This window comes from Primulina eburnea, chromosome 11, assembly GCF_022965805.1.
Source record: "Primulina eburnea isolate SZY01 chromosome 11, ASM2296580v1, whole genome shotgun sequence".
NCBI classification, from domain to species: Eukaryota; Viridiplantae; Streptophyta; class Magnoliopsida; order Lamiales; family Gesneriaceae; genus Primulina; species Primulina eburnea.
The window spans coordinates 40,242,128-40,269,674 of NC_133111.1; the positions used below are offsets into that span (position 1 = coordinate 40,242,128).

Here is a 27,547-nt window from a genome sequence, read left to right on the forward strand (position 1 = left end):
TATATATATATAATTTAAGAATTGAGATATGCAATTACAAGATATTGATAACAATGAAATATAAGTTTTTGTGATAGGGTTAATATTGTCATTACAATTCAATATATAAATTTAATCACTCTTGATAAAATCATACCAAACATTCAACATATTATCTTATCATTATATTTATCATTGATTTATCCTTATATTATATATCTCTTACTTATCATATCATGTGTACCAAACTGTACCTTAGAAAATACATTTTATCCCACTTCTACACAATGTGTTACATAAAGAGTAAATTAAACATAATTACCTAACCTATATATCACATATTTCGATACAATTTCTGTGAAAATATTCTCTCGAAAACAAACTCGAATGTTACCCTTCTTCTACTTTTTCTGATATGCAGACATTAGATTCATTTGAATTTAGTATAATTCGAAGCTAAATAGACCCTCAGAATAACACGCGTATATCTCCCATGAATCCTTATTATTTCTATCCATAATTTTCGACCTAACTTCCTTAATTAACTCTCTGTCTTCCTTCCAAAGATATAAATATTCTTATTATTTCTTTCTTGTACAACAAGCCCAAGAAATTGATCAAACCACATGCATTATATAAATCAACTTTTTTGCTCAATAGCTAATTATAATCTTATTTTTATTTTGTTCGATTAACTTTTAATTTTTGACATGACATCAGATACATCAACAATTTTTTATACATATCAGCAATTCATAGTGCCAATTGAGTCGACATTTTCCGTAATTTTCAAATCCATGTTATAAGCACTACGACGAAAATATAGAGTAAAATCCTAAAAATATCAAAGTTATTGTATCAAAACCACATTTTATTGGACATAGAATCCTGGATTTTTCTTTTAGAAATGTCGACTCGTGGGCTTAATTTTGATTAAATGCATGCATGCATGCAGCTGGTTAAAAAAATATAATTATTTTTCGACTACTTGTCAATAAAATAAAAAAAAAATCGACGGGGGCCGACCACCCTCCTTCGGCTCCGTCACCGGATGTAGCGGAACACCGTTACATCATTTGGTGGTCTTGGATAGGAGTCTTGCAATGAATGTGTATGACCAAATTGGAGAAGGCCAAACATGATCGATATTTGGGTTCTAACTTTTTTACTTTATTATTTTTGAATTTGAGGAATGAAAGTTTGATGGTTGAATGTAACAATGGCCAATTAGCAGCTTGTGCACCCCATGAAAACTAGTTCAATGGATATAAAGAATCATTGATAGCCGTTGGAAATTTGAATATGATATTTTCATTACATGAATTTTTATTTTATTTTTTTGTTTTTACTTAGTTTTCTTAAAAATTTCATTTGACTATATTGTGATAATTTGTACTGCTTTTGGTCCCAAAATTTAAAAACAACTCTAAATGTATTCTTTAAAATATTGGAAGTTATCTCTTCTTCTTCTTTTTTTGGCATTTTACAAGATTTTTTGTACATACATTTATAAGACTATATTTCTGATATTTTTTTGTAAAAAACCATCATTTTTCCAACTATTTGATACTCGGCTCAGTCCACACCAAGAATTTTCCAGGGTGTGGCACCATACATTTCCGGCCTCCACAAAAATCTTCATATTTTAATTAAAAACGTTTATATTTTGTAAACAATTTTCCTAAAAAAAAAATTTAGCAGTGGCCGGAAATTCCTAGAAAAAATAATTTTCAGTCAAGAGGAGTATCGTGCAGTCCGTGTGAGTCCATATATTACTTAATGGGCGTGGGTAAAATGGCAACTCAAAGGGAACCACCACCACTCTGTTCCCCTTGGATCATCTCTGGACTCTTTTCCCGGACTCGGGCCGCCTCTAGCTTCCATGAACTCAAACCTCGGGGCGTTCCAGCAAAGATCGAGAGAGATCGACGCGTCCCGAGTGATTTTTTAACATATGAAACTCATTAAAATACGTCTTTCACCTTCATGGATGCAAAAAGACGTATTATACAGTATATACACACATATATCATGTGGTGCAAGTAACTTGGAAGAAAATGCTGCGGCTGCTACAGTATATCATTGCCTTGAAGAAAATGCTGCGGCTGCTACAGTATACACACACATATATCATGTGATGCAAGTAACTTGGAAAAATGCCCACGCCAATAAAATTGACCATACAAATATAACAAAAACCCCATTATACTTTTCACACATTAGTTTTCTTCGAGTATGGAATTAAATTCTTCAAATGAAACTGATTCCGGCTCCTGGTTGGCCATTACATGGGGCGTAACTCATCCAAGTTCTCCAGTTCTTGAAAGATTGAAAAGCAAGACATCAATTATTACCAAACATAAATAATTCAGATTCATATAAACAGTTACAGTTGGTCCTCAGCAAGTCACGTAACAGAACAAACAATGAGGCCATGAGTTAAACTATATAATGGAGGATAAAACAAGCCTTGAACACTAACAATTTCGGCAAATTAACCAGAAATTCATACTGAAACGAGTGGAAAATGAGTTGGCCCCCAAAAGCTTCAAAACTACTAACTAATCTGTCCCTGTTGGTAAGATGCCTTCCATCTACTCCTGCAATTGATGCAATCTTTAGGATAAAGAGTATTAGCTCATCCAAGCTGACTCCAGTAACAGTCTCTCTAAAGTGTTTCTACACCAAGGATCTAAAAAGATCTATCGGGGGTGAAAAATACAGACAAAATTCAGCCTATTCAATCAACACCAGGAAGAAACAGTGAGCAGTGGAACATCATTCCAAGCTAAAGAAAGAAACCCCGGTGGAGAAGATTCAACAAGCTTGTAAAATGAACTGTAACTGTATTTCCAAAGAAGTATTTTAGCCTGGCTTAATGCATAATGGCTGAAGACTAATGGCTGAAAACCTGCGTCCTCCATTAAAATTCTCCATCTCTCTTTATCTTCCATGCGCTCTCTTCTTGGTTCTTCCGGCCCAACTACTCCAGCTATTCTACGGCCAAGAACCAATCTTTCAACCTGGATACGCTCGGGTGAGTCCCGAGCCATGTTCTGGTCTAGGGATTCAAACACAGCGGTGTAGTACTTGAGGGCATTCTTGAAACGGGGAAAGAATCCGACCCGGTTCAAGCTCACTTCATACTCACCTAAAGTTACAATCTTGGGATTCAATGACTTTGCAAGCTTGAGGGTTGCCTCAACGCCTTCATCACTGTCGTCGAGTAAATTATTCAATTGAAGCATGAAGTTCACTGCTGTTACCTCATCCGGATCGACCCGGAAACTCGAGTCCTTCAGCTCCCGAACCGGTGCCAAAACGGGTTCAAACTCAAAATTCAAATCCAAAAGCTTGGCGAAGTCTCGCAATCGCTTTCCAGTAGCCAAAAGCGAAGCCGCCCGAGTATGCCCAAGAGCAGAGGCCGGTATTCCCGAAATTCGAATCCTTTCAGGCTTCCCCGCAGGTCTTGTCGCCAAATCCTGCAGAAAGGCAGCCCATTGGACTCCCTGAACAATCCCAAAATCCAATATATGGATTTTCTTGGCTTTCTCAGTGGCTTCTAAAATTGCTTGGTTTGCAGTTAAATGGGCGAATTTAGAGTTGGGGCAGGCATCATTGAGGGCTTTGTACGATGAAGTGAACTCTTCACAGGTAGTATCACTAACTGTGGCAGATTTTAGACCTCGAGGCGAGACTCTACTATATAGGGCCTCGGAGAAATAGTACGATACTCGCTCGAGGGGATCGCCGTGCTGGGAAACCGAATCCCTGAGTCGTATAAGAGATTTCACCGCCTTTTTTGGGTCTGAATCAGAGAGCCGAGCGCAGTCTAGTAAAGCTTTTAGATATGGTTTCCCTTTAGGGGAGGGGTCAGGGGAACTAGTTGAAGCAAAAGTGCAATCACCGGCCACGACTGCGCCGACTTCATGGATTACTGGCTTCGTTTCTTTCACGGCGGAAGAAGGCGGGATCAAGGTGGAAGTCGGCTCGGAGAAGATAACTCGGGCAAGATCGGACGGCGGAGATGAGTTAGCCCTGAGTCGACTCGGGAACGGATCAGAATTATATATGTGAGTGGTAAAATCAGAACTGGGCCGCCAAGCGTCGCAATCCGTCCGAAGATTAGAGTTCTCAGTGGAATCTCCGCCGCCAATCAAGCTCTCCATCCACTCCTCCGAGTCAAAATCGCCACCCGGACCGTCGCACAACTCCGAAAATCTGAACCCTGTTGTGGAGTGGTGTTCCAAGCTGGGAAAGTAAAACCCAGATTCGGTCGTGTCGGGCTCGCCGCCCGAGACACTAAACTGGTCGAGAAACCCATAGCTGAGAGAGGCGGAAGCCTGAGCATGGTGATGTTGACCAGCCACGGTCGAACTGGTTCCCGGCCATGGGCTGGAGCAGAAAGGGTTGATGTTGAGGAACTGCTGCTGGTGTTGCTGCACTTGCTGCTGCTCCTGCTGTTGCTTCTGCTGAATCACTTGCTGCGCAATCGCCATCAGGTTCCCGTTGTCTGTACACATGTATGCCATTGTAAAGCTCTTCTCCACAAAATCTTACAACATAACTGAGCAGCCGCAGATTTCTAGCGTATGTAAAACTGGGAAATTTGAGAAGAAAGGAGACGAGGGAGAGATGCTGAGATTTAAAGGAGAAAGGGGACTGTGTTTTGTGCACTGTGGACGAAACAATTCCACTCTCGTAAGCATTAAATTATATATTAATATTAAAATATCTTATACAGCTAAATGGGAAAGCACGAACCCTTTGACTTTTTTATATAACAAATATATTAACATCTTTTGTTTATATTCTCGTTTACTTAACATAATTCATTCATAAACTATAATATATATATATATATGATGCAATTACTATGTCATAGTAAACCGTGAGTTAATTTTATGATATATTTTTTAGTTAGATATTTATTATATTTCAATGTTATAAAATAGTTAATTTGATCAGTGGATGATATATCTGATCTTTAATTTGTTGATATGATAAATAATGATCAGTTGATGATGTTGGAATATATCAAGTTCGTGATTTTGATTTTGATGTTAACAAAATTTGTTATTATATTTCTCACATATTTAGTCATGTGTGAAGTTGCAAACACAATAAGCAAACAGAAACTGAATTTAGTCCAACTGAATTTCTGACGATATTCGGTATTTTGATGATATCTCTCAGCTGAATGATTCAAATGACAATCCGACAACATAACTAATCAGAAAACTCAATTTGAAACAAGTCGTATTGCACGTCAGTTGGACAAATCAGATGTTATCATGATCTAACTGATCGCTGAATTACCAAACTGATTACACGAAAACAACAATCAGTTGGTTATGAGATATTGCAGTATTTTGGTCATATCTCTTAGCTCGGTTATTGAGATGAAGCGATTCACTATACGTTGGAAAACTAAGACAGTAATCTACAAATCATCTGCAGAAGTCAAAGTTTGAATCGAAGATTAAGATGCAGATAAATGACGATTAAGTTACTGGTTCTGCACAAGCTGAAACTGAACCAGTTGAACTGAACAATACCAACTGAACAGAACCAGCAGCTGACCAACTGAACTAAACCGAAACAGCTGCTGATCAACTGAACTGAACGATCAGTTGAACTGAACGACCAGCTAAGTTGACCAGTTTAAGCTCAAAAAAAAGTCCAGCAAGACGAATTTGACTGTTGCAATTTCAAAAACAGTACATAAACTTTTCAAACGGTCATATTCTTGTATCTAACGTATATATCATTGTTGGAGCCTATCAATACAACATCCTGAAAATCAAATAAGTGCTTTTGAAGGAAATTCAAAGCATGGATAGTTAGCATGAAGAAATCAGCTAGTTGAGAGAATAAGTCATTGTTTGAAGATATATTTGAGATGTACACTGTAAAGGATAAATTTCCGACACACAATCACTTACATATATACAAGATAGTTGAACTTCAAATATTAGATGAGTGAGTTTTCACACAAAGACGTAAAACAATGTGTTTGTAGTATTTGAATATGAGACGTTAAACAATATGCTGATTGTGAAGTGTTGCCTACAATCTTGAATGCTAGAAGTTCTAATTGGGTCTTGTCCTTCTGGAGTGAGTTTGTACAAGGTGTTGTATAAATCAAAGTCTTCTAGTGGATCTTTTCCAAGGGGAAGAAGGAGTAACATAGGAGTTGTTGATCTCCGAACTTCCATAAACAAATTTGTGTCTATGTATTTATTGCATTTACTTATCTTTTTCATAGTTTTAAAGATGCATTGTTAAAGCATTTTATATGTTATTCAAATACCAAAATATTGCATACCAAATTTTTGATAAAACGCCTCAACCAAAATATTTTTTCTCATTCAACTTGTATATATCTTAAATTCTTTACAATATGTTTAATCGATTTTTACGTATGATTATTTCGAGTGTCTTCCGCTTGTTTTAAAATCAAACTCTATTTAATTTATCGGTGTTCAATATTTCAAGAACCGAGCTATTGTAGCTCAACGAGTATCCCCATAATCAATCATATCAGATATATAAAACGCCTCAACCATTTTCCTCATTCAACTTGCATATTCTTAAATTCTTTACAATTTGTCTAATCGTTTTCTACGAATGATTATTTCGAGTGTCTTCCACTTGTTTTAAAATCAAACTTGATTTAATTTATCGGTGTTCAATATTTCAAGAATCGAACTATTATAGCTCAATGAGTATCTCTTTAATAAATCTTATCAGATGATATATCTGGTCCAGAAATTGACATTTATGCAGTTGGCTACGATTGATGGTTTGTGATTATTGATTGAAAAAAATGTGAAATATTGTTAATGATTTTATTTTCACAAATTATTTTGTTTTCAACAAGTTGAGATGAGATGATTGATCATTCTCAACAATATGATTTACAACTAATTAATTTTTTACATTTGAATCATTGTGAATGTATTGAAGTTAGCTCACTTTTTTATGAGATTTGTTTTTCAGGTATAATTCAAAAGTGTTGGTCGGTCTGAATTTTTTTAAAAAATGTGGTGATATTAAAAAAAAAAATAAACATGAAATATGATAATTATAATTTAAATGTGAGATTAATTCTCCAATCTTACAATACATAGACACACACACGCAAATCTCGCCATTAGGATGTGTGGTCACCATTGATTTCTTAGCACCGTCGCCATAGAAGACTGACGATGACGTAGCTCTTTATTCAGTGTGGGGCCCACAGAAAACCATCTTTTCCCCCGGCCTGAACGGGGGACAGCTCCGCGCTGCAGTGCAGTGCCTGCGGCGTTTTCGGCCCTAACTGCTGCGTCAGCCGTACTGTGTATGACGTCACTGTTTATGATTGTTTTGAAATTTCTCGAGGTTAGAAATGTTTTGATCTCATCCGTCCATCGGGGACTGGACGGTGAGATCTGTCTGTTTCTTTTTACCGTTGGCAGTGGAGGTCCTGGATTGACGCGTTGACAAAGTAGGAGCTTAGTGGGCCCCACGAATGGGACGGGTCAAAATGAGAGAGATGAATGTGTAAAGGGCTAATTTGACCCGATAACCACTCTACCTGATTTATCTTTATTTACTATGACAGGGTTCCTGTGAATGCATGATAGTTTCACTGACAAAAATTTGTTTGAGACAATTTTACGGGTTGTATTTATGAGACAGATCTCTTATTTGGATCATTTATGAAAAAATATTACTTTTTATACTAAGAGTATTATTTTTTATTGTGAATATAAGTAAGGTTGACCCGTCTCACAGATTAAAATCCGTGAGACGCTCTCACATGAGACTCACTCTAGTTTCACCTATTCATATTTTTTTAGATGAATCGACTCAATTCATATATATGTAATATTTTAATATAAAAATATATTTTTTATTATTCGAATTGAGTCAAGTCGAAGATTTGTCTTACGAAATTCTTCTATTAGGCGATCTCACAAGAATTTTGTGAAAAATTAGAACTGAGATTTGTACGACATCTAGTCACTAGTATTGTATATTCTATGTGTGTGTGTGTGTGTGTTTATATATATATATATATATATATATATATATATATATATATATATATATATATATGCAATATTAACAAAAAGTAAATGAGACAAATTGAGGTGAAGTTTGTAGAAAATAAGAGGATAAAAAGAGGAAGATAGGGTGGGCCCAGTTTACTAAGATTAAGGGCCGTTTTCTTTCGGCCTGTTTGGGCTCCATGGACCAGATCGAGCCTCCATGGCCCACGTCAAGTAGATTAAAAGGATAAAAGCAAGACTTTAGGGCCCACTATTAAAAATTATATAAAAAAGTGAAAAATAAATAAAAGTAATCTGAAAACAATATGGTACACTCTTTTACACCTAAATAAATATTTCTTTTTACGCTTTTGGGAAAAATAATTTCAATAACTAATAATTTTCACTTCCATTATGGAAAAACGTATACAAACCTTTTTTCCAAAATAATAATAAATAGTAAACGATGACGTAAAATCGAGATTATTCTACGAACATTCATAATCAATTTTTTTTTTTTGGTACTTGAAATGGATTTTGTTATGATTGTTCGTGTTATTTTTTGTTGTATAACTTTAGTTATGGAGTACTTTCGCCATTAAAGTGTAACTTTCCTCTTTTCTTTCCATTGAAAAAGATAAATAATTCTTCTTCTCAAATTGTTAATATGTTTTATACTAATATATATTAAAATGCAATATTTTTGCATTTTTTTAATCGAAACTTAATTCTAGTGTAATATAATAACTTCTCTTTTTTTTTTTTCCTGTTTATGTTAGAACTAAAAATAAGATGTACTGAAAATAACATATGAGAAAAGAATTATATTTCCTCTAATACATAATATCTTGGTCTTTAAAATATACAATTCATTTTCATTTAAATACACCTGCCACAGGCTACTTTTTTTTATTTTTATTGAGAAAATACATAGAAGAATAAAAATTCTAACAAAAATTAATCAGAAAAAATATTCCAACATGATATATTTTACAAGAAACTAGTGTAGATGAGATTATAATTTATATTTAAATTTGAGTGATGTTATTCATTTATGCAAAAATTATTTCCATAAATTATTTATATATTTCTCTCAAACCACTACTATTTATAATTTATTTTGAATTCCAATTCTTACAATTATCTCGTACAATTATTTCAAAAAATTAAAGTAAAAATTATTTTAATTTTTTTATAAGAAATACTAAAGTGGGTAATATCTCTCTCTAAATTACCTATATAATAATAATAATAATAATAATAATAATAATAATGGGGAAGTTATTGAAAAATCCTCAATCATAATATTTCTTTGCATTCACTCCCTACCCACAAAATTGTGGTACTATTTCATACAAAATGTGGTACACTTCATGTGGAAATGTGGTACTAAAAAAGTACCTAGGGACTGAAAACAAAAAAAAACGGCGGCTGGGAACTGAAGTCAAATTTCCCGATAATAAATTGAGTGTTAAAGGCTTCATATTTGTTCTCTTGTAGCCGCACTTTTTGACCCATGCATTTCCCTTGCACATAATTGCCACACCCGTAAGTTTTGGCTGAAAATGAAACCTCATTATTGTATTATTATTGTTGTTATTATTATTGTTATTATTATTATTATTATTATTATTATTATTATTGTATATCAGCTCCCAACTGAGCCTGATCATGACATCCTTAAATTTTTAAAATAATGTCTAACAATTCAAGATGAGCTAAAACTATTTAATAAATGTTTATGTTTAAAAAACCCAACCCTCTAAATAATTCAATATGAAAATTTCCTTGCAAATACATGAAGCAACCTTTTAATAATATTAGGAAAATTACTTTTATATAAAAAGACATAAGATAAAAAATACTGCACATTATTCACAATAAAAAGTAATACTCTTAACATAAAAAGTAATACTTTTTCATAGATGACCCAATAAAATATTCGTCTCAAAAAATACGACACATGAGACCGTCTCACACAAGTTTTTATCTAATTAATAATTGATTGATAGTCAAAATCTCTATAATGTGATTTATCGATCCATGGATTCATTTGGTGGACTTCAAGGGTTTGGAAAAGCCGAGGACCTAAGTGGCAGACAATCTAATATTTGTTACTAAACCAAATCAAAACAATTCATGCTCATGCTATTCCTTTCCATCTTTACATTCGAAATTTGTCAACATTTAATACAGAGAATTGTTATTTACATCTCACTTATTATGAGAGGATCGATTTTTGTATTCTGAGTAACTCATCAGCGATTCGAGTAAAACTCAACTCGAACTTTATTTAACCGAACTCGAGTTTAATTGTTTCTATTTAAATAAAAAATTTAAATCCTACAATTATAATACAAACATTCTCGAGCTGAAGCTCAAATAACTAGATAATTTTAAAAAAAGTCGAACTTGAAATTAAATACCCGATAGAATCCAGAGTCATTATTAGCAGTTAAAAGGGATGCAATGAGGAGACCGGGCTTCAACCTGAGTGGTCTCACCCATTTTCACCTTGTAAGTGGCTCAAGTTCGAGCTCTCTCAACCCCATAGTTTATATATATATTATATTCGAGTAAGGCATGAAAATATGAAATTGAGAAATAAAAAAGATAACCAGAAATATATTGCAATATAATTGTAATTTTAATCTTCTTTTTTTCCCATTGGAGTGCTATGTGACACTACACACGTCTTATGTGACACTACACACGTCTTCGTGTCAATGTTACTTCTACCACACACTATCACCTTATCACCTCGTGGAAAACAACCTAAAATTGTCAAAACAACATAGCGGACGGACTAAGATTGAAATTTCATTGCCCCGTCTATCCAATATCTCCCTATCCCATTTTGTATTGCCCGTCTATGTTTCCAAATCTGGCTATAGTAAGTCGGTGGCACTGTGTATAAGAGACTTCACGTTGAGATATACGGAGTCCTGAGGGTGAACTAAGTCATTTTCAGTATCAAAATCACCCTATTGTCCCTTTCTGTGTACACTTAGAAACTTGTATCTGTATTACGTTAGAGTAAAAAAAACAGGAAAGTACATGGCCTATCAAAGTAAAAAATATATCATCCCATTTCTACGTGAAAAATTCAACTCATTGGAATTGATATCAAATATCTAATGAAAAGATTACATGTATATGGGAATCACATCATCTGAATGGAAACTACATCAATAATGCTAAAAGTTGGACACCTGCGAGAAACTGTTTTTTTCAGGACAGGAAATCAAACATATTTGCTCTTGTGTAGCCCTGATTTCAGCTAAACATTGGAATACAACATAGTTTTTCTGTTTCTGCAGAATCCAAAGGCTCTTGTTTGCCATATCAGATGCTTGGTATTTCCCTAGGTTCATGTGGAGTTCATCTGGAGTAAAAAAGTTCCTGATTTGGTCATTATTTACGACCAGGAGATGGTGAAACCATGAAGAAGTCGATTGGGGGGTAGTTATTCTCACTATTGGAAACGAGTACAAGAGAGTTTCTAATCACTCGAGCGAGAAATGTTGGTCGTGTGCTGCAAGCTTGTTGTGTGTGTCGTTCCTGCAACTCTAGATTTCTCTGGTATAAATTCAAAGAGGAAAGGGTCGGGAAGAGCCCTACCGATATTAGCATTCAGTAAATCAATAATAATGAGCTTGCAGAACGGGCTTCCCGAGAAGTGAAATCTCTGTTATCTGCAGGTAAAGAGGAGTAGATTGCCCAGCAATAGATGAGATCGTTCACATGGATAAAGGTAGCAACAATCTTCTATCCCTTTTTCTTGCAAGCGACTGCCGAGAAATTCTCAAACGTACAGGAATAAGGATGTCAAGACACATGATAACGAAGGAAATCCAGTAATATTTCAAGCAGAGGGTACTATATGATGAAACTAGAAGTACGATAAAAAGCGCTGCCCAAAATATAGACACCACAATATCAGTACCTGAGAAAGTGAAAAAACAACATGGTAAAATAACTGAAGAAACCTTTGACGGGATTACAAACTAAATGGAAACAAGGAAAGAAGGGAGTAAACATAAGAATAAATATGGAAAAGTGTTGGTATCTTACCAGTGTTCTAAATGACGGTCGAAACGGCGCCTGCCTTTGCATGAGGCGGCTGTTTTAGACAGCCCAAGCTATACGACGGTGGCCAGGAGGTCAAGGTAGGCCAGGTGTGGCAGAAAACATTTTTAAGTTGTAGTCAACAAATTTTAAAAACCTAGTTAAAGTCAACTAATTTTAAATCTCAAAATCCTATTTATTTAAATCACACTCCACTTTCTTTTTTTAACTTTTGGTTCTAACTTTTTCTCACTATCAACCACTAAGCCCACCACACTAATTATCTCTCGCCGTCGCCTGCCCTCGCCACGGGAGAACGGTAGTGGATGCCTCGGGAGCGGATGAAGTGCTACAACCAAGGAGAAGTGCAAAGAACATCCCATTAGAGAACTTGACGAAGATTTAGATACTTCTGAGGAAGATAATGAAGAAGATGTCGATTTTGAATCCGATAATGAGAGGACTATAAACGTAGTAGATGGTGCAGGTATAGATGATCAGTAAGATTAGTTACTGTTCTAGCTGCCAATCATTGTTTCTTTTAATAACAGCAGTGATCAATATAGTTCAAAGCCATGCATACAGTCAATTCAAGATTCCCAAACTTGCATCTTTTCGCATATAGTCATGAATGTCGCTTTAATCCAGGAATTTACGAAAATTTCCAGTCATTTATCACCAAAAAAACGTCTGGGATAAAATTCTACAGTATGAACGAAAATAGTCCAGATAAACCAATTTATGAAACATAAGAAATAGCAAAATAATGAAATTACCTGGTGGAGATAATGGGTTTGGGAGAGAATACAGTGAGGGCCGGCCACTTGTGCTGGGATCGGATCTGGTAATCTCTCAGTTGCTCCACGAGCTTCGATCGAGTTATCATTGAGTTGCTCAACCGAATCCTGCCCTATATTAATTACTCCAATCGAACTGAATTGAAACAGATTCCGCTGGAGAATCGCCAATGGCTTGAGTTTTGCTGCGGAATCGATAATTTTTCGGGTCCATTTTGATGTTTACCGATCGATTGATTTGGGTTTTGAGAAACCATTCTGTTCGCTAAAAACGTACATATTGAAGTGAAGGAAAGGTATTACTTTATGATATATATATATATATATATATATATATATATATATATATATATATATATATATATATATATATATATATATATATATATATATATATATATAAAATATTAAGCTCAAATAGGTTACCACGATCCATTGTCGTCCAGCGGTTAGGATATCTGGCTTTCACCCAGGAGACCCGGGTTCGATTCCCGGCAATGGAACGTTTTTTGGGATTCAAACAAAAATGACAACTGGACAATTCTTGTTAATTAATTACAAAGAAATGATCATGATAATTAACATGCATCGAGTAATATTCAAAATATATTTCATGACAAATGTTTTGTATCAAAATAATCTAAATGTTCCTCCAGGGTAAGTTCCACCGAATTTAATCGACATTATTTTATTAAAACTCACACAAAACAATTTTTATCAAGTTTTAAAAATAAAAATTCGAATACGAATCAACTATTTTTCGAACTATTTCCATTACTTCACACTCCTATCGTCATTTCCCTCTTGATACTTAATAACAACTAAGAATAGTTCTCTCAAAAAAAATAACAACTAAGAATAGTTTGATTTGATATTTATTCAACATATTTTTTTCTTAAAAATTTGATATTTAAAAGAACATTTCAAAATTAATCTTGAAATAAAAATTTGATATTTAAAAGTTCATTTCAAAATTAATCTTGAAATAATCTTCAATTAAATACTCACGAACTTGATATGAGTAGTAATTGGTAAATTTAGTAAATATCTTGTGTGCATTAAAGCTTTTTTATGACATATTTTTTGTCGGTTGTATTTGGCCTCAATGTACCCGCATGCATATAAATCGAACCAGGAGTCACAAAATTCGGCGGCAGTGGCAGCCCACGTACGCTAAACAAGATACTACGCAGCTCTAATCTTGAATTCTGCGGTAGCACTTGTGCGGTTAGGACCACCACCTTCTATATAAACCGGAAAGCTCCCAAAGGTTTTACACACAAAAACAACCACCAAATCAAGAACTTGCGATGGCACCAGCTCCACTGGCTGCAATCACATTAGTCCTCTCAATTTGCCTCGTTCTGTCACAATCCCAAGCCGGAAAAATCGCGATCTATTGGGGTCAGAATGGAAATGAAGGCTCATTAGCAGAAACCTGTGCCACCGGAAGCTATCAGTTCGTGAACATAGCTTTTCTCCCTACATTTGGCAATGGCCAGGCACCTATGATCAATCTTGCAGGCCATTGTGATCCTTACACAAATGGCTGCACTGGTTTAAGTTCCGAAATCAAGTCCTGTCAGGCGAAAGGCATAAAAGTCATGCTCTCAATCGGAGGAGGGGCCGGAAGTTATTACCTCTCCTCTGCCTCTGATGCCAGACAAGTTGCAACTTATCTTTGGAACAATTTTTTGGGTGGAACATCATCCTCCCGGCCATTAGGTGATGCAGTTTTGGATGGAGTCGACTTTGACATTGAGGGAGGAACAAACCTGTACTGGGACGATTTAGCCCGATACCTTTCTAACTATGGCAAGAGGGGGAAGAAAGTGTACCTTACTGCAGCACCACAGTGCCCGTTCCCTGATTACTACGTTGGGAATGCACTTCAGACAGGACTTTTCGACTATGTTTGGGTGCAATTCTACAATAATCCTCCTTGCCAATACTCTTCTGGAACCACGAGCTTTGAAGAAGCGTGGAAGGATTGGAACTCGATCCCGGCAGGAAATATATTTCTTGGACTACCAGCATCCCCAGATGCTGCTGGCACAGGATTTGTTCCTGCAGGAGAACTTACTTCACAAGTGCTTCCCGCGATTAAAGGTTCTGCAAAATATGGAGGTGTAATGCTATGGGATAGATATCATGATTCTGGGTACAGTTCTTCCATCAAGAATGATGTTTGATCCATCTCTCATGGAGATTGTTAATTGAGTTTTGTCATGTAAAAATTACGTGTTTAACCATGTCTACATATGTTTGTGTTTCGTGCTTGTTAATATATACGTTTGAATTGTTGACAGTAAATGCTTTTAGCTTCTTTCCAGCACATCATCTGGACAATATGTTCAGAAACAATAAGAATCCCAAGGGCATTTCCATCGATGTTAAGGAATTTCACCATTTTATCCAAAGACTGTTTATCCTACCAAGTACCAACAGCCTTCAACCGACCACGAACTTTACAATACTCATATCATCAATTAGAGAATTCATTTCCTCTCAAAATACTGACAAAAAGGAGAGGAAACTTGAGCATACATAAAGACTGGCTACAATGTTCTGTGTTCCTTCAAGAACAAAAGGTATCAGCATGTTATCTCATTAACTGCTTAGGTTGGCAAGCACGCCTCCAGTTGCAGTTGGGATTACCACCTCCCAACCAGGTCCCTTAAGAGGAATAACAGCTGATTTGGATGTAGACTTCTCATCCTCTTCCGATGATTTCATAACCAGATCACTGCGATCCAGAACTCTTTCAAGGTCTTCCTCACTAATATCAGTCTGAATCCATTTGTCTTTTTCATCTTCATCATCACGAAGGATTGCTAGCAACTCCTCTTCCTAGAAAAAAAAACATAAATTAATCAACTTCCAAAAGTAAAATGAATGGCTGAGCTATATGAACCTTGATAGAAATAATTTTTTTATTCCAAACAAGAACATAAAAGAGAACTTCTACAACCATTCAACTGTGAGAAGACAATTTAAAATGTTCAAAGAACCCGAAATAGAGCTAAAGCAAGCACCGTGGAAAGACAACAATAACAAGCTTACTAGCTTCAGCGAACAATAGAAAACAAAAACAAAGAGATTTCAAAAAGTTATGCACAACAAGAACTTTGGAAGCACAAAAAATAACACACAAGATGAGGAAATAGCTCACAGGACCGTCATTGTGTCTATTCCATCGGCCTTGGATCTTTCTTGCTGAAACTGTCCCTTCCCAAGCACCACATGTTCAAGCTTCAACTTGCTAAAAGCTCTTCTCAGAATTCGACCCTAAGAGTATAGGGTGGCAATTTCTTCGCATTTAATAAACTATAAGCATGAAATAACTGAAACATACAGCAGGAAAAGAGAGAAGAATGCCGATTAGTAGGCACCTCCACGGATTGAGCAGTAGACAGTCTGTAAACATGAACAGGTTTTGTTTGACCTATTCGGTGGCATCGGTCCATAGCCTGTAAATCCATCTGAGGATTCTGGAAAACAAAAGCAATTAAATCTTCAGAATATTGTAATTAAAGAAGAGAGAAAAAATACAAAGATAAGAATGAAAGAAAAAGCCCAGTTGTTTGGGCTCTCAATCAAAGCCCCTCCAAACTTAACTAAAAAATTAATTAATATGCACATTTAAAAAAAGCACTCAAAAAATTCAAAATCATCAATCAAACTATCAGATCAACAAAAAATATATTTACTACACAATCAAGCATTTCTCTCTACATTTCAGAGAATCATTATTTTACTTTATCCTTCTCTCTCGCCATCACAAATATCACTTTTTAAACATCGCATTTCAAAAAATACTTTATTTTTATATAATTCTTTAGTTGAATTGATCAAACCCAGCCAAATCATAGCACTGCCAGTCCAAATAAAACAGTAGTGGTTGTGTGGGTACATGTGCACGCATGTGTGTGTGTGTGTGTGTGTGTGTGTGTGAGAGAGAGAGAGAGAGAGAGAGAGAGAGAGAGAGATGAAAAGAGTGGTTGAAGGAAGTACCCAATCACTATCATATAGAATGCAGGTATCAGCAGCAGTGAGATTAATACCCAGCCCACCAGCACGAGTGCTAAGGAGAAAGATTTTATAATCGCTGTTGACTTCGTTGAATTCATTTATCTGTTTAGATTCAATGAGTAGTTGACAGGTCAAATCAATTTACATATATGGGAATCAGCCGCCAGCAAACATGGAGCACGAGAGCATTGAGAACAAGGTTTTCATTTTAATGAACAGTGATCATCATTAAAGTTTGGAATGTTGGACTAGTACTTAATATAGAAATCCATGGAAGCAGGAAGCATCACCAGAAAATAATGACATTCAATCGAAAGTATGAGGTAAAGATTATGCAACTCTTGCAACTAGTACAACAGCAAGGAATAACAAGTGACATGATAGTTGAGAAACAAATAACCAATCATAGCTATGTATTCTCAAAACAAACGGAGTAAAAGTCAGAGAGTTAGGTGCAACATGTGAAGTCGAAGTCAGAGCAGAAAAACCATTCATAAACATCAACAAAAGATGGTGTTCTCAAATTATGGCTACCGTGAACAATACTAAACGGGTGTGAAATTATACAACTACATATATGAAATGATAACCCATGCAAAGAGATGACACCAGAAATTCAGAAATTCTTCAAACCAACGGAAGAAATTGCAAGAACAAAGAGAAATATGAGGATAGACCGAAGCAAATAAAAGAGAAGCACGAGGATAGACTCAAGCAAATAAATATAGATAAAACAGCCATACCTGTCTTCTTCGCTCTGCCAATCTAACACTGCCATCAATTCTGCACACCTCTAATCCTTTTTCACTAAAATAGTAGTCCATTATATCCAAAATCTTGGTCCATTGAGAAAATATCAAAACCTGTTTCAATCAATTTGAAGATAATAAAATAATAAAGCAATAATAGCACATCTTCATACAAAGGAAAAAGTTCTACAGTACTTTGTGATTGCGAGCAAGCAGCTTAGCCAATAATCTGTCCAATAAGTGAAATTTGCCACTCTGCTCAACTATCTGTTGCACTGGAGGATAAAAGCCTGACAGAAAATATAGGAGATTGAAAGGTTATGGAGGACTTTTAATTACTCGCATTAAATCAACTTTAATGGGCTGCTCAATTACCAGAACTATCAAACGAAGACTCCAAAAGGTCAGGGTGGTTGCAGTTCTTCCTAAGTTGAACCATCAAATTATTTAGCCTCCCTTTCATGCCATTATGAGCTGCATGTACAGAAAATCAGTTCGGGATCATCATCACACACACTTTGACAAAAACAATGTAATCATGAACTGAGATTTTGCAAGCAAAGAGTGTTGAATTGAGTGTTGGGCAAAAAAGATTTTGCATTCGAATAGATCCAAGTAAACAGAAAGATTTTCCATACGAATAGATCCAAGTAAACAGACCAAGAGAGAAACATAAAATTGCTACTTTGTTCCAAGTTTTTGGTTCTTTTGAGGAGAATCACCATTCAAAAATGGTCACTAAAAATTCAGGAAAAAATTTCTGCATATGAATTTTAATAGCAAAGAAGTCAACACCGGTATCTGTTCTCTCTCTGAGGTGACTTTCAAGAGTCCGATTGACGAGATGATCCTGGAAGTTCTTCTGATGCTCAGTCAGTGTGGCATAAAGGATAATCTCTTTTTTCAGAGGAAGCATATGTTCAACGTCGGCTTTCATTCTGCGTAAAAGGAAAGGACGCAAAATAGCATGGAGTTTTGCTACCACCTGCCCATTTAAACCAAACTAAAATGACATTAGTATTCATATACTTGGTCTCCTGTTCAAGTAATATCAATCATCTTAAACGGACCTGTCCCCTTCGTTTCTCTTCCAATTGCTCCTTGTCCTCTTCATTGTTGCACTTTCCTGAAAAATCGAACCTGAAAATATTCACATCACAAACCAAATAATCAGAATACAAACACTTCAGCCATTATCCATACAATACAGAGGACGCTTCATGGACTACCTCAATAATGGTAAACTATGTAAACAACAATCAGGGATTAAAAGGTGTTTAATTGAAATTGAAACTAGTAGCAGCTCGACAGATATTATTACCCTTCCAACTTTCACCCACATAAATTTTTAGTTTCTGGGAACACCAATTGTTTCTTCAACGCAACGACAACAACAGTAATAGTAAAAACTATATATAAATACTTCACCACATATTAACTTCTCATAGAGAGCATCAGGCTCTTCTGAAAATAATAACCAAATTAAACCATCTCAGGTGTATGTACGCCAAATTGGAAACTTGTCTATGCTAGATCACAGGGGAAAACTTTACGTAAATGTAGGTATATCTTGAGAACATCACAATCTAAAAATGTACCAAATATCAAATACACTAAGTAACTAATCACTTACAAGTGGATGCCATGACCTAAAAATGTAAAGTATAACGTAAGCATATGATACAAAACAGTGCCTCTAGCATTATATTATATGAAATGCTTGCAAAAAGGAAATAAAGAACTGACTTGCAACAGTTGAACAATTATATCACAATGAAGAATACAAATATAATTATGATATAGAAAGTAATCACCAAGATTCAAATTCTTCGTGAGATGAAAAAATATCTGGGAGGATGAAATTTAGCAGGGACCACAGCTCAGCCAAGTTATTTTGCAGAGGTGTTCCAGTCAATAGAAGCTTATTCTCAACAGATACTTGTTTTAGTTCCTTCACCAATTTACACTTTGAGTTCTTCAACCTGTGCCCCTTCAAAAAAATCAGATCTTGCGAAATAAACACCAATAGACACATAAATATCTCTTTAAATTCAGGCAGCTAACAAATTTCAGGGTGAACGACTCATTGTATCAGTTAGATATACCTCATCAACAACGAGGTATTTCCAGCCGTAATGTCTCAAATGTCTTCTTGCATCACTTAGAGCGACTTCGTAAGAAGTAATGATAATAGGGAAATTGGGACCTATTGTCCTAGGCATGTACTTTCTAACAATTTCAGCCCTTTCTTTCTTATCACCATGGTAAATTATTGCATCCAGAGAGGGTGCAAACCTAATCAATTGGATGAAGTAACCAATATCGATCATACAAGCTGAAAAAGAGAACGTACTGAGGCATCTCCAGAGGCAGAAATAACAGTCAAGTACCTTCCGATTTCACTAAACCAATTAGAGAGAGTGGAGAGAGGAGCAATAATCAAATAAGGTCCATGTAATCCATTCCCTTTGAGGTGTGCAAGAAAGGAAATAGTCTGAATTGTTTTCCCAAGTCCCATCTGATCAGCGAGGATCCCGTTTAGTCCATTTTGCCACAAAGAGATCATCCACTTCACACCTTTAATTTGATAAGACTTTAACTTTCCACCAGTCAACAGAGGTACCAGTTTGGCTTGCTCTTTTTCAGCTCTTTCTTCATCTGTGAGGGTCAAATCTTCAGCAGAACCATCATCTTTAGATCTTGTAAGCATGGCTGCAACAGCTCTTTTTGCCTTCCTCTATGGATGCACGACATTATTAGGTGAAATGGAGCAAAGGAATTAAAATAAAACAACATAAGACACATAATGAATCTCAGATCAATACGGTATAAACCAGTAAAAACAAGATCATGAATTGGATGCAGAACTTCAACAGGACAGCACTAAATTTAAAATTCTTGAAAACCTGAAGGACGTTGTGAAAAAATATGTTACATTTCCATAGCTTGAACCAGCCTTTCTTTTGGAACCACAGATTCTCTTGACTTCCGAAGCAAGTTTCGCCATCGTCCTCTGACCCATCCTAGCAAATCGAAAAACCAATTAGATTAAGTGACCAGTTAACATAATTTAAATTCAAAGATTCTGGAAATAACGAAACCTTTGTAATGTCATTCATTTTTTCCAGTAGAAACTCCGTGTAAAGTTGTGTCTGAGTTAAAAGCTCAGTCCAGTTTAGTGAATTGGGTTTCGTTTAACTGAGGTTCTTTTTTAGGCTCAGTTGTCATTACCCCTTCTTCTTTTAGCCGCTCTTCCTTTAACTTCTCTTCCACCTCTTCCATGGCATTTATAACAAGAGAAGAATCTTCTATGTTCACTTTATCGGCAAGGTTATCCTTGCAGTCCTTCAGTTCGTAGTAGTATTAAGAATCAGTGAAGTAAGAAGAATGTTAATAAAGTCAAGAAAGAATAGGACGACTACATCTACAAAATTTACGCGTTCCATTGAACGAACAAGAACCCAATGCATTGGAAACTCAAGTACACAATACCCATGCAACTCAAGTACACAATACCCATAACAAAATGGTATCAAGTTAGCAAAGTAGACCAGATAATTCGTAAAAAAAGACCTCAAGGATCAACATTCACTCAGGAATAAAAACATGGTCATTAAATAAAACAATGTCTTTTTCCAGTATTTTTATTATTTCTCAACATTCATACTTCTCAGAGATAGGTCAAAAAAGAAAACTAGGTACTTCTCAATGAAAACAAACGCCCATAAAAAACCTCACTTTAAAAAGTGAAGATACTCTTTTAGCTGTAATTGGTACTCCAATCACAGATATTCCCTTCCAAAAACAAAACAAGAAAAGAGAAAAAAGAAGCTAATAGAGCTCAAAAACAAAGGTAACACAAGTACAGTAACAGAAAGGGAAAATCGAGATAAAGTAAATGATCGTACCTCTTCGTCAAGAACAGAAGTCGGGGAATCTGCCATTGGCTCACTCTTTGCTCCGTTCTCAGCCATTAAACTCAAACCCTACGCCATAAAAATAATTCAAAAAATCGTATACCTATAAACGGAAAGCGAACACTTAACCTGAAGCTCTCATAGCAAGTAAATGACGAAACAAAAACATAAACATACAAAGAATCTCACAAAAATGACAAGATAATAAGCCAAATTTCATAAATCATGCACAAACAACGAAATAATTCCTAAAAACAAACATACTAGATAATCACAAGGAAATAGGTTCAGATTACACACCCAAAAAAATGAAGAGCCGCGAGTTCCTTTAGAATTTCTCTGCTCCGTTCTCTCTAATGGAAGCAACAGGGGACCGAAAATTAATGAAAGTGCAGATTTTTATTTATGGCTTCAATAAATGGATTATTTTAATTTGATGTGATGATTTTTTAGGGTTTGGGCGGGAATTCAAATGTTCATGTTTGCCCCCAGAGTTCGGGGTTATTTCATCAAAGTACCTAGTTAGCGACTTTTCAGATTAATAATGCCACCGATTTCTTCAATAATGATTGCCGATTATTATTCACATCCTTAGGGATTCTTCACCAAAGCTCTTGTCCATATACTTCCCAACAAAATGGCTTAGTTGAACGAAAACATCGCCACATACTTAACATAGCTCGAGCCCTTAAATTCCAAGCATCCATTCCTGATCCTTATTGGGGAGAATGTGTATTACATGCTGCATACCTGATTAACAGGATTCCTACTCCATTATTATCGAATAAGACACCCTTCGAGGTCTTGTTTGACAGACTCCCTTCATTCACTCACATTAGAGTTTTTGGTTGCCTATGTTATGCTTCAAATCTTAAGCCACATGATAAATTTGATGTCCGTGCCAAACCATATGTTTTTATGGGTTATCCTATCCAACACAAAGGCTACAAGCTTTTTGATATTTCTACAAAACAGTTTATTGTGTCTCGAGATGTCGTCTTCCATGAGGATATATTTCCTTTTTCCTCAATGATTTCTCCATCCTCTGTTTTTCCTCCTTCAACCTCTTTATTTCTGGAAGATCCTTGCCATCCTCAAACCACTGATCTTCCTCCAGCAGCTGTTACATCTTCTACCTCCCCTGACCTTGTTTCTTCCATTCCACTCCGCAAGTCCACTAGATCTTCACGACCTCCTATCTGGACCCATGATTATGTATGTTCCAATCTTTCATCCAGTTCTACAGTTCATAGCATTTCTGATTACCTCACTTATGACAAAATATCACCCTCTTATCGGTCATTTCTTGCTTCCATATCTAATCTCACCGAACCCAAGTCCTATCAAGAGGCAGCTTCTGATCCACTTTGGCGTGATGCCATGGCTCAGGAGATTGCTGCCTTGGACACCAATCGTACATGGGATATTGTTCCCTTACCTCCCGGGAAGAAACCAATTGGTTGCCGGTGGGTTTACAAAATCAAATACAAAGCGGATGGAAGCATTGATCGTTACAAAGCCCGCCTTGTTGCCAAGGGTTACACCCAACAATATGGTATCGATTATGAGGATACATTTTCTCCTGTGGCTAAGATTGTTACTGTTCGTTGTCTCTTATCCATGGCAGCTGCACGCAACTGGAATTTACATCAAATGGATGTGACTAATGCGTTCTTGCAAGGTGATTTACAGGAAGAAATTTATATGACCATTCCTCAAGGTTTTGAAAGGAAGCAAAGGAACTATGCTTGCAACTTCTCAAATCTCTATATGGTTTGAAGCAGGCATCTCGCCAATGGAACTCTAAATTTTCCCTTGCACTAATTGCAGCAGGTTTTACGCAGTCCATGCATGACAATTCTATGTTTTTCCAGAAACGTGGGACTTTAATCACTTTGTTGTTAGTTTATGTGGATGACATTGTCATTACTTGGTGATGACTCTGTTGCTATTGACAAACTCAAAGCCTATCTTCATGCAACTTTTGACATCAAGGATCTCGGCTCCTTGAAGTATTTCTTGGGCATTGAAGTAGCTCGATCCAAAGCTGGTCTTTGTTTGAATCAACGCAAATATGCGTTAGAATTACTGTCAGAATTTGGAATGTCTGGTTGCAAACCGTTTGATACACCTATGGAACAACATTTAAAGCTTACAACTCTCGCATTTGATAGTTCAAAGTCTGTGACATGTTCTACTTCTGAGATTGATCCCCTTCTCAGTGACCCATCTAATTATCAACGCCTTGTTGGTCGTCTTATATATCTTACTATCACCAGGCCTGACATTTGTTTTGCTGTCCATATCTGAGTCAGTTCATGCACTGTCCAAAGAAATCTCACTTGCAGGCTGCTTTTTCGTGTTCTTGGATATATTAAAAAGACTCCTGGTCTGGGCATTTTCCTCTCAGCTACTAATGATCTCCACTTGTCTGCCTTTTGTGATTCGACTGGGCATCTTGTCCTATGAGCCGTTAAGTCTACAAACGGTTATGTTATTCAACTGGGCTCCTCCACTGTCTCTTGGAAGACTAAGAAACAGAACACGGTATCGCGTTCTTCCGCTGAAGCCGAATAACGTTCGATGGCTACTGCTGTATGTGAAGTTGTTTGGCTTCGTGGTCTTCTTAATGATATGGGGTTATATATTGATCAAGCTACACCCCTGTTTGTGACAACAATTCTGCTATACATCTTGCGGCCAACCCTATGTTTCATGAACGAACGAAGCATATAGAAATGATTGTCATTTTATTAGAGAAAAGCTTCGCAACAATGTGATCCGCCCTACACATATTTCCACAAAGTTGCAACCAGCGGATGTCTTTACTAAGCCGTTGGGATCTGATCAGCATCAATTTTTGATATCCAAGCTTGCACTCCTCAACATCTTACAAGCTTGAGGGGGGCTGTTAAATAGTGTGTAAACGTGTACACGTCTTTTACATATTGCAGTTAGTTAGTAGCTTAATTAGTCAGGATATAAATAGCTTGACTTTTGTACTCAAAACACAATTCTGGAAATACATTTTATTTTCCTCTTCTTCTCATATTTGCTCTATGAACGAGAAGCTTAACTGCTTCAATGGCAGATCATTGCTTCTCTTTAACAAGAAGGAAAGGCACAAACAAGCTTGTAATCAGCCTCAAAGTTAAGAAGGGACGGTTCGTATACGAGCACAATAGCTGGATGATGCCCATGATCAGCGTTTGGCTTTGGGAGCTTCATCCACTGCTGGGTGACAGGATTGCAAATGTAGTACGGATTATCTCCAGCGAAACCCTGGCAACAGAGCAGTCCGTTGGATGAGGACCTGATGTTAACTGGTTCGGGCAAAAATCTTAGCAAAGGATCTGGCACACCACAGGATATTGGGTCTGCAGAAATAAATGTTGGTGGTCCTCCAGGTATCTGATAAAAGCAACCTGAAACGTCACGACATGAAAGCGACTGGTTGTGGGCAAAGAATGGAGTCGATATCTGAAGTTTCCAGTCCCTACAAACACACTGGAACCTTAAAAGTGATTTGGCCGGAAGAAATGGAAGAGCATTTTCTCGTATAATGCCCTTGAGATCCATGTACAACTTACTGTTCCTCGTCCCCAAAAAATTACCAGGTCTCTTGCCACGATCCATCAGTGGAAATCAATTAGTCACTCTGCTTAATACTGCAAAAAGATAGCAAGTTTTCTTGTCATGGCCAAAGACATAGTTTATAATCGCATTATGACAGTAAAAGAGAACAAGTCCTAAGTCCATCCTAGCACTTATGTAACATCTGTATGTGTAAGTATGTCTGCCGCCCTGCTCCCGGAGACCAAACAAGGTCAAGTTCTAAAATTCAACAAATAAACTTAAGATTTTAAAATCTTGTTAACAAGTTGAAGACTTAATTAAAACATTAGTTTCGAACCAATCAACGTAAATCTTACAATTAAATGATGAAATTTAACAAAGTTCCTCAAGACTCGATATCGAACAAAAAATAACCGATTCTGAAAATCCAAATTAGAAGAATAACATAAGCTCCATCACTGAAATCCCTAACATGAAACAACACTGGATTCACACCCTCTGCCAGCCCCAAAAAGGTATGTTCCCTTTGACAGCAGCCCGTTCAACTAGAAAAATATACTGGAATGAGACTTCTAACTTGCCTAAAACTGCAGCTCTGAACTGGATTCTAATTTTTCAAGCCTATTTTTGTTCTTCACCTTCTAACAAAATCAGATTAAAAAAATAGAAGGGAAGAGAGTAGAAAACATGTAAGGCTCGGATTGCCTCACCAAAAATGCATATGTTTTGAAAGAAAATCTTCTCTAAAATACTAAATAAAGAATTCCATCATCACCATCCTTGACTATCTCCATCACATATCATTCGCATTCATCTCTTTCATTCAGATCATTACTTGGAAACCAAATAATTCAGCACACTCCAAACATTCCGACCATAAATTGACCTCAAGGGTAACAACAAAAGTTGTAAACTTGAATTCTCGGACATTCCCACTGTGGTGGTCGTAACATAAAATCTATTGTAAACTTGCAGATTCATTTTCAACATCACAATAATTCATTACCTAAAGTTAATAACCTCTTATGCTCAGAAATAGATCTAAATAATGGGGTTCTAAGTTATACCTCAAGAAATAGATCTAAATAATGGGTTCTGAGTTATACCTCAAAATCTGAAAACGTGTATTGTGATTTGCCTGAAGATAAACTGGATCAAATGGTTTTCCTCGTGTTGATTTGCAGTAGAATCCAAGTATGCATTTACCAGGAAAGATACGGAGTTTGGGCTTTAGGCCGAGGAGTTCTAGAGTGAGATTCTTGTGAGGTAGAGTCATTTATGGACCTCAATTATGCATAATTTGGTTTAGTTTAACCTATCATAATAAATATATTATCCTCATGATAGATTCAACCGTTGTTTTAGCAAAAAAAAAATTTGTGGGGTCAAGAATAAATCCCACATATTTGGACTAATGATGACCAATGGATGTCCAATGAACTTAACATACTCAGTATAGAATCTCATCGACCGATTCAGTGCAATTCCATTGGAAAAAACAGTTATTTCTTAATTTTACAATTTATGAATTAAAATTCCAATTATTATTGGTTAGATGATTGTGTCATAATATTTGTGTGCTATCAAGAATAAATAAATATAAAGCATAAACACACATGCACATACATTGTTTTATTAACGCAAAAATTTCTTGCCTGGTAAGCAGGGTTAAGAAACATACGAGTGGAGGAAATTTAAGATTTTTGAGATTGAGCATGTAAAAGATATTTCCTAAAGACTAGAATATCGGGATAGCTGAATCTTCTAAAATTCTGATAATATCTTTTAGAATTTTGGAAACCTGAGATTATATAACTAATTATCTTTTTCCATTATTTTTAAATTTATTATTAGTAAATTAAATTAAAATGCACAAAGTATCACAAAATTCAAATAGTATCACAAGCCTATTACTAAAATTCACTAATGGTGTAAAGTGTTTGTAATTCCATCGAGTGTGAAAAGATCTCTATCACTTTTACATCAAAATTCATGTGCGTACACTTGACATTCTACGGCATTAAACATCTCTACTTTTCACAATTGACACAAAGAACAACAAATGCACTTCCTAACCATATCATATCAGTTATTCAACTTTGAGCAACAAAAGAAGCACAACATAATATAACTCATGGTTCAACACCAAATCTTCTTTTGTTTTTTCTGTGTATTGTGATTTAACTAATAAATTGCAGAAATATACAGCCAAAAGCAACACTTTAAAGGATCCGAACAGGCTTGATTGGTAAAAGTTTCCATGTCTTGACGAACAAACTGAATGGACAGTGTTTAAAAATCGCATCCTACCCAATTAACTCTTCTTTCCACTTAATCTCCTAGGTGACGAGAGGGAATGATCCCCTAAAAAGAAAACCTATATATTTACT

At 36.0% G+C, this 27,547-nt stretch overlaps 3 protein-coding genes, 1 long non-coding RNA gene and 1 other non-coding gene across 5 annotated transcripts; 2 read left to right on the top strand and 3 right to left on the bottom strand.

The window, feature by feature from the left end:
• Nucleotides 1-2,307: 2,307 nt before the first annotated feature.
• Nucleotides 2,308-4,646, bottom strand: LOC140806033 (SCARECROW-LIKE protein 7-like). The gene has a single exon (XM_073162466.1). The coding sequence runs from the start codon at nt 4,509-4,511 to the stop codon at nt 2,724-2,726; it is 1,788 nt and encodes a 595-aa protein (XP_073018567.1). The 5' UTR covers nt 4,512-4,646; the 3' UTR covers nt 2,308-2,723.
• Nucleotides 4,647-11,793: 7,147 nt separating this feature from the next.
• LOC140806034 (uncharacterized) lies at nt 11,794-13,003 on the bottom strand. The gene is made up of 3 exons (XR_012112436.1): nt 12,863-13,003; nt 12,093-12,435; nt 11,794-11,931 (listed from the first exon to the last, which is right to left on the bottom strand). It is a non-coding gene; the product is annotated as an uncharacterized lncRNA (long non-coding RNA).
• A 311-nt stretch (nt 13,004-13,314) lies between these two features.
• TRNAE-UUC (transfer RNA glutamic acid (anticodon UUC)) lies at nt 13,315-13,386 on the top strand. The gene has a single exon. It is a non-coding gene; the product is annotated as a tRNA-Glu (tRNA).
• Nucleotides 13,387-14,028: 642 nt separating this feature from the next.
• On the top strand, nt 14,029-15,093 carry LOC140806036 (acidic endochitinase-like). The gene has a single exon (XM_073162468.1). The coding sequence runs from the start codon at nt 14,194-14,196 to the stop codon at nt 15,073-15,075; it is 882 nt and encodes a 293-aa protein (XP_073018569.1). The 5' UTR covers nt 14,029-14,193; the 3' UTR covers nt 15,076-15,093.
• An 89-nt stretch (nt 15,094-15,182) lies between these two features.
• On the bottom strand, nt 15,183-21,976 carry LOC140806035 (ATP-dependent DNA helicase DDM1-like). Its single transcript, XM_073162467.1, is given in 18 exon segments — nt 15,183-15,733; nt 16,061-16,171; nt 16,276-16,374; nt 16,898-17,017; nt 17,659-17,778; nt 17,860-17,954; nt 18,040-18,138; nt 18,460-18,649; nt 18,735-18,804; nt 19,479-19,654; nt 19,770-19,959; nt 20,055-20,401; nt 20,600-20,648; nt 20,650-20,687; nt 20,766-20,831; nt 20,833-21,009; nt 21,573-21,650; nt 21,846-21,976. Coding segments are annotated over 17 exon segments (2,253 nt in total). The 5' UTR covers nt 21,639-21,650; nt 21,846-21,976; the 3' UTR covers nt 15,183-15,493.
• Nucleotides 21,977-27,547: the final 5,571 nt, after the last annotated feature.